Consider the following 13,571-nt stretch of genomic DNA (forward strand, 5'->3'; position numbering starts at 1 on the left):
AGAATCTTGTATGATAACATTTATCCTGAAATAAAATGACTTTATTTAAGGAAGAGTGATGTTTAGAATAAAACAATATGTTCAAGTATGCCACAATGTTCCATTGTACAATGTATGTACAATGGAACAAAGCCACAACGATACTCCTCGAGAAGAACAACTCCAAGACACATAATTGTCAGATTTACCAAAGTTAAAATGAAGGAAAAAATGTTAAGGGCAGCCAGAGAGAAAGGTCGGGTTACACATAAAGGGAAGCCCATCAGACTAACAGCAGATCTCTCGGCAGAAACTCTACAAGTCAGAAGAGAGTGGGGGCCAATATTCAACATTCTTAAAGAAAAGGATTTTCAACACAGAATTTCACATCAAACCAAACTAAGTTTCATAAGTGAAGGAGAAATAAAATACTTTACAGACAAGCAAATGCTTAGAGATTTTGTCACCATCAGGCCTGCCCTACAAGAGATCCTAAAGGAAGCACTAAACATGGAAAGGAACAACAGGTACCAGCCATTGCAAAAACATGTCAAAATGTAAAGTCAGTTTCCACTTTTATATTAGCCATGAATGTGGGATAGACGGGTGCTCCTAAGAGATCCATAACTTGCCCATTTTGATGGGTTTTCCAGAAGATGTGAGAAGCCACTTTGTTTGCAAAGCATCCCAGAGCCATGCTCTGCTCCACACACATGAGTGCCCATTTCCTGGTCTTTGGTTAACTGTAAAACGCTCATCAGTGCACCTGGGCTAATTTCACATCAGGTAGAGGAATGTGTTCTAAAGGAAAGCTAAAGTTGCAATAGCAAGTCCTGCTCAGTAACCTTCAGCTTCATTGTTTTTGTGTGACCCACCAACTAATTACATTACATCAAGGTTCTCAATGGGAGTTTCTAATAAGTATAAGGGATGTACAGAAGTTCCCTAATTAAAATAATACAATTGTGAACACAACCTCAGTATTCAACCATGTCTCCACCCTTCACACCCTTCACACCCTTCACCACAAAGGAATTTTCATCTCTCCTGGAAGTTGGGTTCATTTTGGAATTAGTGATTATTTTCATTTTAATATCTCAAGATTATCATATGTGACTATTTTATCAGAAAGTGAATTATGGGAACTGGAACTAAACAACTGAAAACAAATTCACAACTAATTAAGCAAGATGACAGAATGTGATTGGCTCCAGGCTTTGATAATTCAGCAATTTATGTACCCAGACTTTAAACTTACCCATCTTCCTGTAACCTTCATGACACAGTCAACTTCCATTATGAAAGAAATGGTGACTGCATTCCCAAGGGTCATGCACAGTTACAAAAATAGACTGGGAAAGGTCAGGAGTTGATTGTTTAAATTCCCGTTTGAAGAAGTAGAATCAACTACTTTTCTGAGTGGCTCACAATGACTCCAGCTCACTCACAGAGCTCAGACAGAATCCTCCCTTCAGGGTGGGAGCTGGGCTGCAGGGGGCACTCGGTAGCCATAAAGGTGAAAATGAGCTGTCAGATGGAACTTCCCCATCACCTCCACATGGAATGTATTGTTTCATTTCATTAGCACTCTTTACATAATGGTTCATTTGTTTTGGTCTGTTCATTACTTGTATTTTCAAAGGAATCTCACTTGAATCTTTACTCTTTTGCATTTTGTCTCCAGGACAAGGTTGGGAAGTGTTACCTCCAGCATCATAACATGATCTAGTGACCTGACACATTTGCGGCAAAGAATACCTACCAATTCAGAAGTTCTTTGGTTTTCTTTCCATGAAATAGAATTATTTCTTCTGTTCTGTGTATGAGCATATCCTAGCAATCCTGTACACACCTACATAGATGTCTACAAGCCTATGAATTATTCTCCGTAAATAAAAATTTATCTCAATTTCTGTCAATGTTCATAATTCTCCTGAAGGTGAGGAAGGTCTTTCTGGATCTGTTTAAACAAAATGTCCAGAGACCACCTGGTAGGTCAGAAGCTCACCTGGCTCTGGATGTTGGCTCTGTGTCTTTTCCTCTGTTGTCCTACAGATCAGCTCACTTGTTCAGGTCCTAACAAGACAGCCCAGGTTTGTCCTGATGTTAAAACACACCCAACTTCTGATGACTCTCCTGTTACCCACATCCATGGAGATAGATTATTTATTATATAATTCACCAAATGCCCAAGATGCAATCCCGCAAACTCTAAGGTATGTTCATGCAATTCAATGAAGGAGAAAGTCTTTCAGACACAGGTGCACCTGACACGATAAATATGTGGGTGAGTACTCTGGGCTTGAGTGTCATTGTGCAGCCATGTTTCAGAAGTGTGACCAGTCAGGGAAGAACCAGAGTTCCTTGTGCTCTCAGAGGGGAGGGCTCACAGATGTCCTCTCTTGTTCCCAGGAAAGGCAATTGCACTAATCTGGATGATGAGACTATGTTCCTGTGCTGACCTATTATAGTTTTTGACTGAAATTGTCACTGTGATCCCCAATCTACATCTATTCACACAGACCTGTATAAAGGTCAGGCTACATTCTCAGCATCACACATTGAGACGATTCGAGATATGTCCCACCACCTTCTCCTGAGACTGCAGACAAAATCCCAAACTTCAAATGGTCACAAAAAGGAGGGTCTCAGATATTTTTTTTTTTTATGACGCACTCTCTGGGACAGATATATTCCCTCTAACCATGATGGATATTCTGAATTACAATAAACATTGCATGGGTGTACATTTATATAAATTCACTGTGATGAATATATTTAGCTGCTGCCCTAATGTTTTGAATGGAGATTTGACAATTTAGATAACCTGGATGTTTGGTTGGTTTCATGTAAATCTTCACGGGTAGAACAGCATTGAACCTATTCCAAAATCTGTCCTCGATCCATGATCACACTCATCTCCCAGACCAGCTCCTTCAGCACATCTCCCTACCTGGAAGAAGAGGACACTGGGCTTGGTGAGGGGAGGCCCGAGGAAGAGACCTGAGTTCTCAGAGGGCACGGCCAGCATCCTCCTCTCAGGGCGAGCCCGAAAGACCGGGGCCTCCCTCATCCCTTTTCACTGCTCCATACAAAGGCACCACCCACATGCAAATCCTCACTTAGGCACCCCCAGGAAACCACCACACATTTCCTTAAATTCAGGGTCCTGTTCACACAGGAAATATTCTCTGAGAGTCATGGACATCCTGTGCAAGAACATGAAGCACCTGTGGTTCTTCCTCCTCCTGGTGGCAGCTCCCAGATGTGAGTGTCTCGGGGATGCAGATATGACGATATGGGAGGCTGTCTCTGATCCCAGGGCTCACTGTGGGTCTCTCTGTTCACAGGGGTCCTGTCCCAGGTGCAGCTGCAGGAGTCGGGCCCAGGACTGGTGAAGCCTTCGGAGACCCTGTCCCTCACCTGCGCTGTCTCTGGAGGCTCCGTGGGCAGTAACTGGTGGGGCTGGATCCGCCAGGCCCCAGGGAAGGGACTGGAGTGGATTGGGCATATCCATTATAGTGGGAGCAGCTACCTTAACCCGTCCCTCAAGAGCCGAGTCACCCTGTCAGTAGACAAGTCCAAGAACCAGTTCTCCCTGAAGCTGAGCTCTGTGACCGCCGCGGACACGGCCGTGTATTACTGTGCGAGACACAGTGAGGGGAGGTGAGTGTGAGCCCAGACACAAACCTCCCTGCAGGGAGGCGGAGGGGGCGGGCGCAGGTGCCGCTCAGGACCAGCAGGGGGCGCGCGGGGCTCAGGGAATACAAGGCCGGCTAAGGAGCTGGGTCAGGAGCTGGGTCAGGAGCCGGGTCAGGAAACAGGGCAGGGAGGGCGGGGCTTCCTCATTTGCTCCGTAGTCTCCCTCCCCGCCAGCACCTCAGCTTTCCATAGGGCTCCTCTTTCTTTATTATCTGCGGTTCCACTTCTACACATCCTTGTGCCAGGAAAGAAACGAGGAAGACAATTTTCCTCTTACAATCGAAGTTTCACCAATTACTAGGAACTTTCCTGCAAGTTCCTGCATGGCCCATTACACCTTTTTGATTAATATCTATATATACTAATGCTTCTCCCCATCTCTTGATTTGTGTCATCAATTTAATTGTGCCCTTTCTGAAATTAATATGCTGAAACCCTAAAACCAATGGAGCTATATTGGAATTTTAATTATATAATTAAGGTTAAATGTGGTCATAAGTGAGACCCTAATGCAATAGATCTGTTGTCTTTATAAGAAAAGGAAGAGATACCAGAGACCTCTCACTTTTCACGTGCACACAGAGAAGAAGCCACTTAGAGACATAGTGCCCTAGAAGGTGGGGCCTCTGCAAGTCAGGAAGAAGCTGCACCAAGAACCAACCCTGCCAGCACCTTGATCTTCGATATTCAGACTGCAGAATTTTAAGAAAATCAATATTTGCTGTTTAAGCCACCCACTCCTGTTGTCTTCTTGTGAAGATGCAGACAGACTAATACCACACAATTCTATTAGCTCTGTCTCCTGGAGGGAGAAGCAGCCCCCTGAGGCTGGGCATATCTCTCAGATTTTCACATGAATGAGGCAAAAACGGTAGCTCTCATATAAAAACTGTCATGTCCCTGTTAGGACAAGGTCTTTTAAACAAGCTCTAGGGCTTTGTCACAAAAGTTGTCTTTTATCCTTTATTAGGATATAACTAATGGACAATGAGTACCAGCTGGATGGAAACTGACCACTGACCATCTTCTGCTGTCTCGTTATTATATCACAGAAAACCACACCAACATCACTCTATGTCTTCAACTTTCTAAATTTGCACTGAATCTATTGCTAAATGAGGAGCTACATGGGATCTGTGTTTTGTTACCTTCTTCCCAGTCTTCCCCAATTACCAAGGGCAGAAGATACTTTCAGTGAAATTTGGTTGTCAATGCCCCCAACACCACATCACTTTTTAAGGTCCAGGAACTTTATTTGGGGGATAGTGAAGTACACTTTCAAATGGAAAGCCCTAAAGCACATACAACAGCTGAAGGAATGGCCACTGTGCACCTGAAGGCTGATGAGGCAGATGCCATTCATTTAATTCATTGTTCACTTTCAGAATATCTTTGTAGTGGTATTAGAATTGTTAACTTGTACCCCTGTTGGAAGTATGTTTTTGGACTAGAGTCCAGTGTTTAAGTGCAGTTTCTTCATACTCCAGGTTGACAGAACACCCTCACTTCCAAAGTTATCTAGGTGAGAAATTTTATGTGCCACCTTTTTCAGTGAGGTTACTTCCAATCTGCTGTGTACATTTTATTGACATTCTGTAAAAGACAAAACTGTAAATCACATAAATATATGAGGACTTTCTAGATATTTAGAAGGAGGGTAGGCATTAGGAGAAACAGGCACTGTTTACAAACTGAAATTTGTTATAATCTGCAGTAGTGAACGCATGACACAATTCATTAAGTCTCACAATTTTATGATGCAAAGTGTGAATCTAAATGTATACAACTTACAAAATTATTTAGCACATTATGAACCCCAGGATAAAATGCAGATTGTATAAAAGTAAAATATTGAATAACTACGCAGTGTGGGGAAGGAATTGCATGAGATGCAGGCAACAAAGAATGAAGTAATTTTCCCATTTGCATGTAAGGGGTTTCCATTCACAAGAGAGCTTTCATTTTTCTTTATTTATGTATTTTATTTAATTAATTAATTATTTATTTTTGAGACGTGGTCTCGCTCTGTTGCCAGGCTGGAGTGCAGTGGCACAGTCTTGGCTCACTGCAACCTCCGACCCCCTGATTCGAGTGATTCTCCTACCTCAGCCTCCAGAGTAGCTGGGTTTACAGACACACACCACCATGCCCAGTTAATTTTTGTATTATTGGTACAGAAGTGGTTTCACCATGTTGGCCAGGTTGGTCTCGATCTCCTGACCTCATGGTTTGCCTGACTCAGCTTTCCAAAGTGCTAGGATTACAGGAGTGAGCCACCGTGCCTGGCCAAGACCTTTCTTTAATCAGGCTCATGTGTAACCAAGTTTCCCTCCTGACAAGGAAGTAATACAGAGGATTCGAATCTTTCCTTAACTGAGAAAGATTTCCCTCAAACTGCAGCTCAGTCCAGGCAGACACTGTCTGTGAATGGGCATTTACCATCAGACAATGCACACACCTATCTCTATGTGGGACTTTCCCTCAGAAAATCAAATGCATCCTCATGTGGACTCTTCCCTCAGACGAGCACACCTGTTTTTATGTGAACTCTTCCCTCAGATAAGCACACGTGTCCCTGCACTTATTTTTTCCCAAACAAGCACATGTATCTGAAACTGAACAGCTTTGTGCCAAAATGAGCTCAGGATAGAGATAATTATGGGCTCTAGTTCTCACAATTAGTACGTCTGTCTTTTGAAAATTCTAACTGAATACTGTGCTTTATTGTAGAGGACAGTGGTTTACAGCTGTAATTGCACAGCCTACAGGCAGATGTCCATTTCCTCTGGGCAAGGTTTATTTTTATTTGTTTACTGTACTTATTTGTTGATAAACATTGATACTACAAAGATACACTAACAGGGTCCACATAAGAGTAATGGGCAGATCAACAATAAACATCCAGTCCCAGGAATCCTTTGACCCTGCCCTCCCTGGAATCCAGAGATATAGATAGATGAGCCCTGCTGAGCAGAACACAAATATCCCCAGGGAGAAAGGCATGGACATAAGGCCCCTCCACTGCTAATAAAAGGAAGCTCTTCCCCTGTTCTCCTGGAGGTCCTGGTGAGGAGTCATCCCACATCTGTGCCCTTCCTCAGTATCCACACCATAGGGTGTGTGCTGGTCTGGGCTTCTCTTGTCATCACCCTCAATATTCAGGTTCCCCGTGGATCAGGCTCAGCTGTGGCTGCTCCACGTGGGGCTGTTCTCAGTCTGTTGCCTCTGTGTGTGCAGAAGTCCTCTTTGGAGTTAACTAGTGGAGTCAGACAGAGACATACTACAGACCAAGAATTCTCAGACTGTTCTGCAAAGCCTCTGGATTCCCTGAAAACAGAACAAGTTTGGTCCAGCAGGATTCACGACAAGGTTTGGTGTGGGTGATAACAAAAGTAATTCATGTGGAAGTTCTCAATGGGACTCTCCTTGAGTTCAAAGAAGATTAACAGTCCTCAGAGACACTGTTCAGAAGATTCTCTTTCAAGATAATTAACCTGAGAGCCCAGGACAAGTCCTTGTATTACTGTGAGGGGCACAGTGAGGGGACATCTGTCTGAGCTCAGACACAAAACTCCCTGCAGGGAGACAGGAGGGGACTGCATGGTAGATGCTGCTGAGAATCACCGTGGGGTGTTCTGGATACCAGTGGGTGCCCAGAACTACCAGGGAGTGCTCAGAAACACCAGGGGGCGCTCAGGACACCAGGGGGCTCAGAACCAATAGGGGGCGCTCAGGACCACAAGGGTTCGCAAGATACCAGGGTGCACTCGGGACCCCAGGGGGCACTCAGAACCACCAGAGGCAATCAGGACAGCAGGGCAATTCGGAACCACCAGGGGATGCTCAGGATCCCAGCGGGTGCTCAGAACCACCAGGGGGTACTCAGGAAACCGGAGGTGCTCAGAACCACTAGGGGGATCCCAGGACCACCAGGGCTCTCAAGGTAGCAGGGTGCACTCAGGACACTAGGGGGCGTTCAGAACCACCAGGCGGCAAACAGGACACCAGGGGGAATTCGGAACCACCAGTGGGTGCCCAGAACCACCAGGGGTGCTCAGGACATGAGAGGCCCTCAGGACCACCACCAGGGGGCGCTCAGGACCACCAGGGAGTGCTCAGAACCACCAGGGGGCGCTCAGAACCACCGGGAAGTGCTCAGGACACCAGAGGGCAATCAGAACACCAGGGGATGCTCAGGACACCAGGGGACACTCAGGACAACAGGGGCCTCTCAGGACAGCAGGGTGAGCTCAGTAAACCAGGGTTTGCTCAGAACCACCAGGGGGCACTGAGGACACCACTGCTCCCTGAGGAGGCAGTTCCACATCAGATCCCTGGTTCCGGGCAGGGAGGGTGGTTCCTTTTGGTTCTTGCTACTAACCCTTTGGGAATTTTCCTGCTTCCTTTGTGGTTTCAAGAATCATTGGCAGATTCTTCTCAGCCGTAAAACTCTGCTTTCTTATATTATGTAATGTTTTGGCTTTGGATGCTACCAGAATTACATTGTACTCTGAGAGGACTCATTCTTGGTTTGTGCAATAGTGAAAGCTCCAATGTTAGAGGTGGCTTTGAAAGCTATGTTAGGAGTGGCAGAGGGCAGTTTACAGGAAAATGTCATTACTATAGAAGGCTCCTAACTTCTTTGCACATTTGCATAAACAATTGTAGTTTATGACTTAAAAACTGCATGCTTTCTTGGCCGTTTTTCTTAAATAGCTCCATTCTAAGTCCAGTTATCTAATTAAGCTGTGTTTCCAAGACCACCATTCAAGTTAATTCTGTTTAATGAAACACTTTGTAAAGAAAATGTACATCTGTCTTTTTTAGAGTTGGCTTTAAATTTTACATTACTTTACCTTTTTTTTTTTTTCTTTTGTTTTGAGATGGAGTCTTGCTCTGTCGCCAGGCTGGAGTGGAGCAGTCCCCTAAAGTCTTAACACAATCCAGCACTGACTCAAAAGTCCAAGACCAGAGTCTCATCAGAGACAAGGTAAGTCCCTTCCACCTATGAGCCCGTAAAATCAAAAGCAAGTTAGTTACTTCCTAGATACAATTTAAGCAGAGATATTGAGAAAAACACCCATTCCAAATGCGAGAAAATGGCTGAAATAAGGGACTACAGGCCCCATGCAATATCAAAATCCAATAGGGCAGTCATTAAACCTTAAAGTTCCAAAATAATCTCATTTGACTCCATGTCTCACTTCCAGATCACGCTGATGGAAGAGGTAGACTCTCATGGTTTCTGACAGTTCTGCCACCATGACTTTGCAAGGTACAGCCCCAATCTGAGCTGCTTTCATGGACTGGTGTTGAGTGTCTTCAGTTTTTCCAGACTCAGAGTGGAAGCTGTCAGTTGATCTCTCATTCTGGGTTTGGGAGGACAGGGCCCTCTTCTCTCAGCTCCGCTAGGCAGAGGCCCAGTGAGGAATCTGTATGGTGGCTTCAACCCCACATTTCTTTTCAGCACTACCCTAACAGAGGTTTTCTATGAGGGCTACACCACCCCCCACCCAGCAAACTTCTGCCTGGACGTGAAGATATTTCCATACATTTTCTGAATTCTAGGTGGAGGTTCCCTAACCTCTATTCTTAACTTCTGTGCAACCATAGGCTCAACATGACAGGGAAGCTGCCAAGGTTTGGGATTTGCACCATCTGAAGCAGTGGCCTAAGCTGTGCCTTGGCCCCTTTTAGCTACACCTGGAGCTGAAGTAGCTGGGACTAAAGGCACCATTTCCCAAAACTGCACAGAGCAGGAAAGCCCTGGACCAGGCACATAAAACCATTATTTTCCTTTTGGGGCTCTTGGCCTGTGATTGAAGGTACTGCCGTGAAGACCTCTGACATGTCCTGAAGACATTTTTCCCCATTTTCTTGGTGACTGGCATTTGGCTTCTTGTTACTTATGCAAATTTCTGCAGCATGCTTGAGTTTTTACCCAGAAAATTGGTTTTCCTTTTCTATCGCATCGCCAGCTGAAAATATTCCATACTTTTATGCTCTTCTTTGTCCTGAATGCTTTGCTGGTTAGAAATTTCTTCTGTCAGATACTCTACGTCACCTCTCTCAAGTTCAAAGTTCCACAGATCTCTAGGGCAGAGGCAAAATGCTGCCAGTCTTCGTGCTAAAGCATAGCATGAGTCACCTTTGCTCCAGTTCCCAAAAACTTCCTAATCTCCATCTGAGACCCCCTCATCCTGTATTTTATCGTCCCTATTACTATCAGCAATTTGTCCAAGGTCATTCAACAAGTCTCTAGGAAATTACAAACTTTTCAGTATCATCCTGTCTTCTTCAGAGCCCTGCCAACTGTTGCAACCTCTATCTCTTACCTAGTTCCAATGTTGCTTCTATATTTTTGGGCATCTTTATAGCAGTGCCTTACTCTCTGTGGTACCAAAAGAGTGTATTTTTTTCTTCTCATACTGCTATAAAGAAATACCCAAGACTGGGTAACTTACAAAGAAAAGAGGTTTAACTGACACACAGTTCTACATGGAAGGCATAGAAACAGAGATTCAAAATAAACTTATATGTAAATAAATAAAACTCTTCAACTAAAAATGTACTGTTCACATAGATTTTTTGAAGTCCCAATTCTATGATGCTTACAAAAGACTCACAACATCTGAAAATCTACACATGGACTAAAAGTGAATGGGTGGGAAAAAGATATGCTACAAAAACAGAAACCAACAGTGAGCACTTACATCAGACAAAACAAATTTCCAGTCAAAGGCTATAAAGAGAGACCAAAATGGACATTATATAACAAAAAATGATCAATGGAGCAAGAATAGATAACAATTGTAAATATGTGTGTGTGTGTGTGTGTGTGTGTGTGTGTGTGTGTATATACATACCTACACATGAGAACTCAAATATATAAGGCAAATATTTTACATAGTAAGGGACAGATTCTAACTTTATACAATTATAGTTGGTTAAATTTTTTTTTTTTTTTTTTGTTTTTAGACGGAGTCTTGCTCTGTCGCCCTAGCTGGTGATCAGTGCTGGATCTCAGCTCCACTGCAAGCCCGCCTCCCCGGGTTTACGCCATTCCTCCTGCCTCAGCCTCCCCAGTGGCTGGGACTACAGGCGGCCCCACCCCACTCGCCCGGCTAGTTTTTTGTATTTTTTAGTAGAGGACGGGGTTTCACCTGTTAGCCAGGGATGGTCTCAAACTCACGATGACCCGTGATCCGCCCGTCTCGGCCCTCCCAAGTGCTGGGATTACAGGCTTGAGCCACCGCGCCCGCCCTATAGTTGGATAATTTAATACATTACTCAGCATTGGATAGATTATCTAGCCAATAATTAACAGATAAACATTGGATTTAAACTGCACTATATTCCACATGGACCTGACATTTACAGAACATTGAGCCAAACAAGTTCAGAGCACATATTCTTTTCTTCAGCACATGCAATATTCTTCAGGATTGACCACATATTAATACAGTACAGGTGTCAAAATTTTTATGTAAAATGACACCAACTGCTTATCAGATTAAAGATGAAATCAAACTAAACATCAGTAACTGGAGGAAATTTTTTGTTTTATTTTTTTGAGATGGACTCTTGCTCTGTTGCCCAGGCTGGAGTGCAGTGGCACAAACTTGACTCACTGCAGCTTCTGCCTTCCAAGTTCAAATGGTTTTCCTGCCTCAGCCTCCCAATTAGCTGAAATTACAGGTGCTTGCCACCATGCCCAGCTGATATTTGTACTCTTAGTAGCGACAGGGTTTCACCATATTGGCCAGGCTGGTCTTGAACTCCTGACCTAAAGTCATCCACCAGTCCTGGCCTCCAAAAGTGCTGAGATTACAGGCGTGAGCCACTGCCCAACCTAGAGAAAATTTCAAAACCATATAAACGCAAAAATTAAACAAAATATGCTTACATGGCCAATGGGTGAAAGAAGACATTAAGAAGAAAATATAAAAAGGTATGAAACAAATAAAATAGAAACACAACATACCAAATCTTGTGGCACTTATCCAAACCAGTATTATGAGGCAAATTTATAGCAATAAATGCCCACATCAAAGAAGCAGAAATACTTTAAATAATCATCATAACAATGCATCTCAGAGAACTTTAAGAACAAGAAAAGGCTAAACTCAAATTATTTTAAAAAACAACAAAGAACAGATTAGACATAAACAGAATTAAGACTAAAAATACAAGAAAAGATTAAAATAGCAAAAAAGATAAGCAAAGTTGAAAGTCATTAGTAGCTGGACTAACAGAAAAAAGAATATATATATATATAGAGAGAGAGAGAGAGAGAGAGAGAGAGCGCTATGACCCAAAATAGAAGCAGAAGATGCCTCAACTGATATCCCAGAACAAAATAAATTATGAAGTACTATAATAAACAAGTCTATGTGATAAATTTGAAAACCTAGAGGAATTGGATAAATTCATGGCCACATACTACCTAACAAGATTAAAAAAGAAGGAATAGAAAGCCCGAACATACCAATAAAAAGAAATCAGATGGACTTAGGTAAAAGACCTACATCCTGTTGAACATGAATTTAAAAATCTAAAAATACTAGCACACCAAACAGTATTTCAAATAATAGTAATCATAATGCACCATGACCAAGTGGGATTCAACCCAGTGATTCAATTACACTTCAACATACACAAGTCAAAAAACATGATATATCACATCTATAGAATGAAGGATATAAACCATATTTCTATATTAATAGATGCAGAAGATGAAAATTCAACATCTCTTCATGGAAAACAACTCTCAGTTATGCACAGAAATAAAGAACAACACAATAAAGGCCACATGGCAAGTCCATAGCTAACATCATACTTAACAGAAAATAATTCTTTTCTTTTGAAAACTGGAAAAGACAAGGATGCAAACTCTCAGAGCTTATTCAACACAGTACTGAAAGTACTCAAGAAACAAGGACATCCTCCCACGGAAATGCAAGAAAACAAAACAGACGTGGACACCCGTAGACAGAACTCATTAGACCTGGTGAAGAATAGATAAAAATCTCTTTCAAAGCCTCCAGTGTTCCCAGCTAAACATGAATTTTGGTGATAGGCTGAAAATAAGGAGGTGAAGGGAGACATGACTTAAGAGAGGAGAAACCCTAAGACAGCAGAAAGCAAATCTACACAGAACAATCACATGGTAGATGCCAGAGTGGACTGAAACAGGAGCTGCATTCTATTGGGTACCTAGTGGAGACCCTTTGACATTTCTTGTGAGGTAATTCTAGAGATGATTAATTTCTTCAGTATTTCTTTGCCTGGGAAAGTATTTATCTATCTTTCATTCCATAAGAAGTGTTTAACAATTATATGTTCTTGGGTGGCTGTTTCTCCCCCCCCCCCAGAAATTTAAGTACAGTTATGCTCTGCATAACAAAGTTTCTGGCAGTAACAGATGGCACAAACAACGGTGGTTCCACAATAATACGCTCCCTTATTTATCTATACATTTTTTATGTTTAGATAAACAAATACTACTGTGTTACCAGGGCCTACAGTATTCACTATAGTTGTTTTGGGAGCACTGGGGTGTTGCTTTCTCTGGCCGCAACCCTCTGTGGCCAGTGGCGACTTTGCCTAAGTTCGTGTCCTACATCTGGAAAGAATGAGGTATGCAGGCATGTGGAGGGTGAGCAAGGCAAAGACTAGCTTCATGAAGCATTGGAGCCTCTCACAGGAGGCCACAGTGACTAGCTCTTCTCTGTAGGTGAGTTGACCAAGTTGAGTGTTCAGCTCTCAGCCAGGAGGTAGCTCCTCTCCTAGCCTGGTCCGGACCTGCGGTCTTCCCAGTTCTCAGCAGGAGAGAGTACTTCCTGTCTTGCGCTGTCTTCCTGTCATCTCTCCATCCTCTGTCCTGGCTC

At 43.2% G+C, this 13,571-nt stretch overlaps 1 protein-coding gene across 2 annotated transcripts in view; it reads left to right on the top strand.

Moving 5' to 3' along the window:
* The window catches only part of LOC108512001 (putative V-set and immunoglobulin domain-containing-like protein IGHV4OR15-8), a 4,160-nt gene extending 496 nt beyond the window's left edge, over positions 1-3,664 (top strand). Inside the window, exons 1-2 of one of the 2 annotated variants that reach the window (XM_017847058.1) lie at positions 3,131-3,246; positions 3,330-3,664. In XM_017847058.1, coding sequence (XP_017702547.1) covers positions 3,180-3,246; positions 3,330-3,649 — 387 coding nt within the window. In that variant the 5' untranslated portion in view covers positions 3,131-3,179 and the 3' untranslated portion in view covers positions 3,650-3,664. Of the gene's footprint in view, positions 1-3,130; positions 3,247-3,329 lie in introns of those variants that run through there. The other variant, XM_017847059.1, reaches the window with a different exon arrangement.
* The last annotated feature ends 9,907 nt before the right edge of the window (positions 3,665-13,571 follow it).

This window comes from Rhinopithecus bieti, unplaced genomic scaffold (assembly GCF_001698545.2).
Source record: "Rhinopithecus bieti isolate Rb0 unplaced genomic scaffold, ASM169854v2 scaffold_29831, whole genome shotgun sequence".
Lineage (NCBI taxonomy): Eukaryota > Metazoa > Chordata > Mammalia > Primates > Cercopithecidae > Rhinopithecus > Rhinopithecus bieti.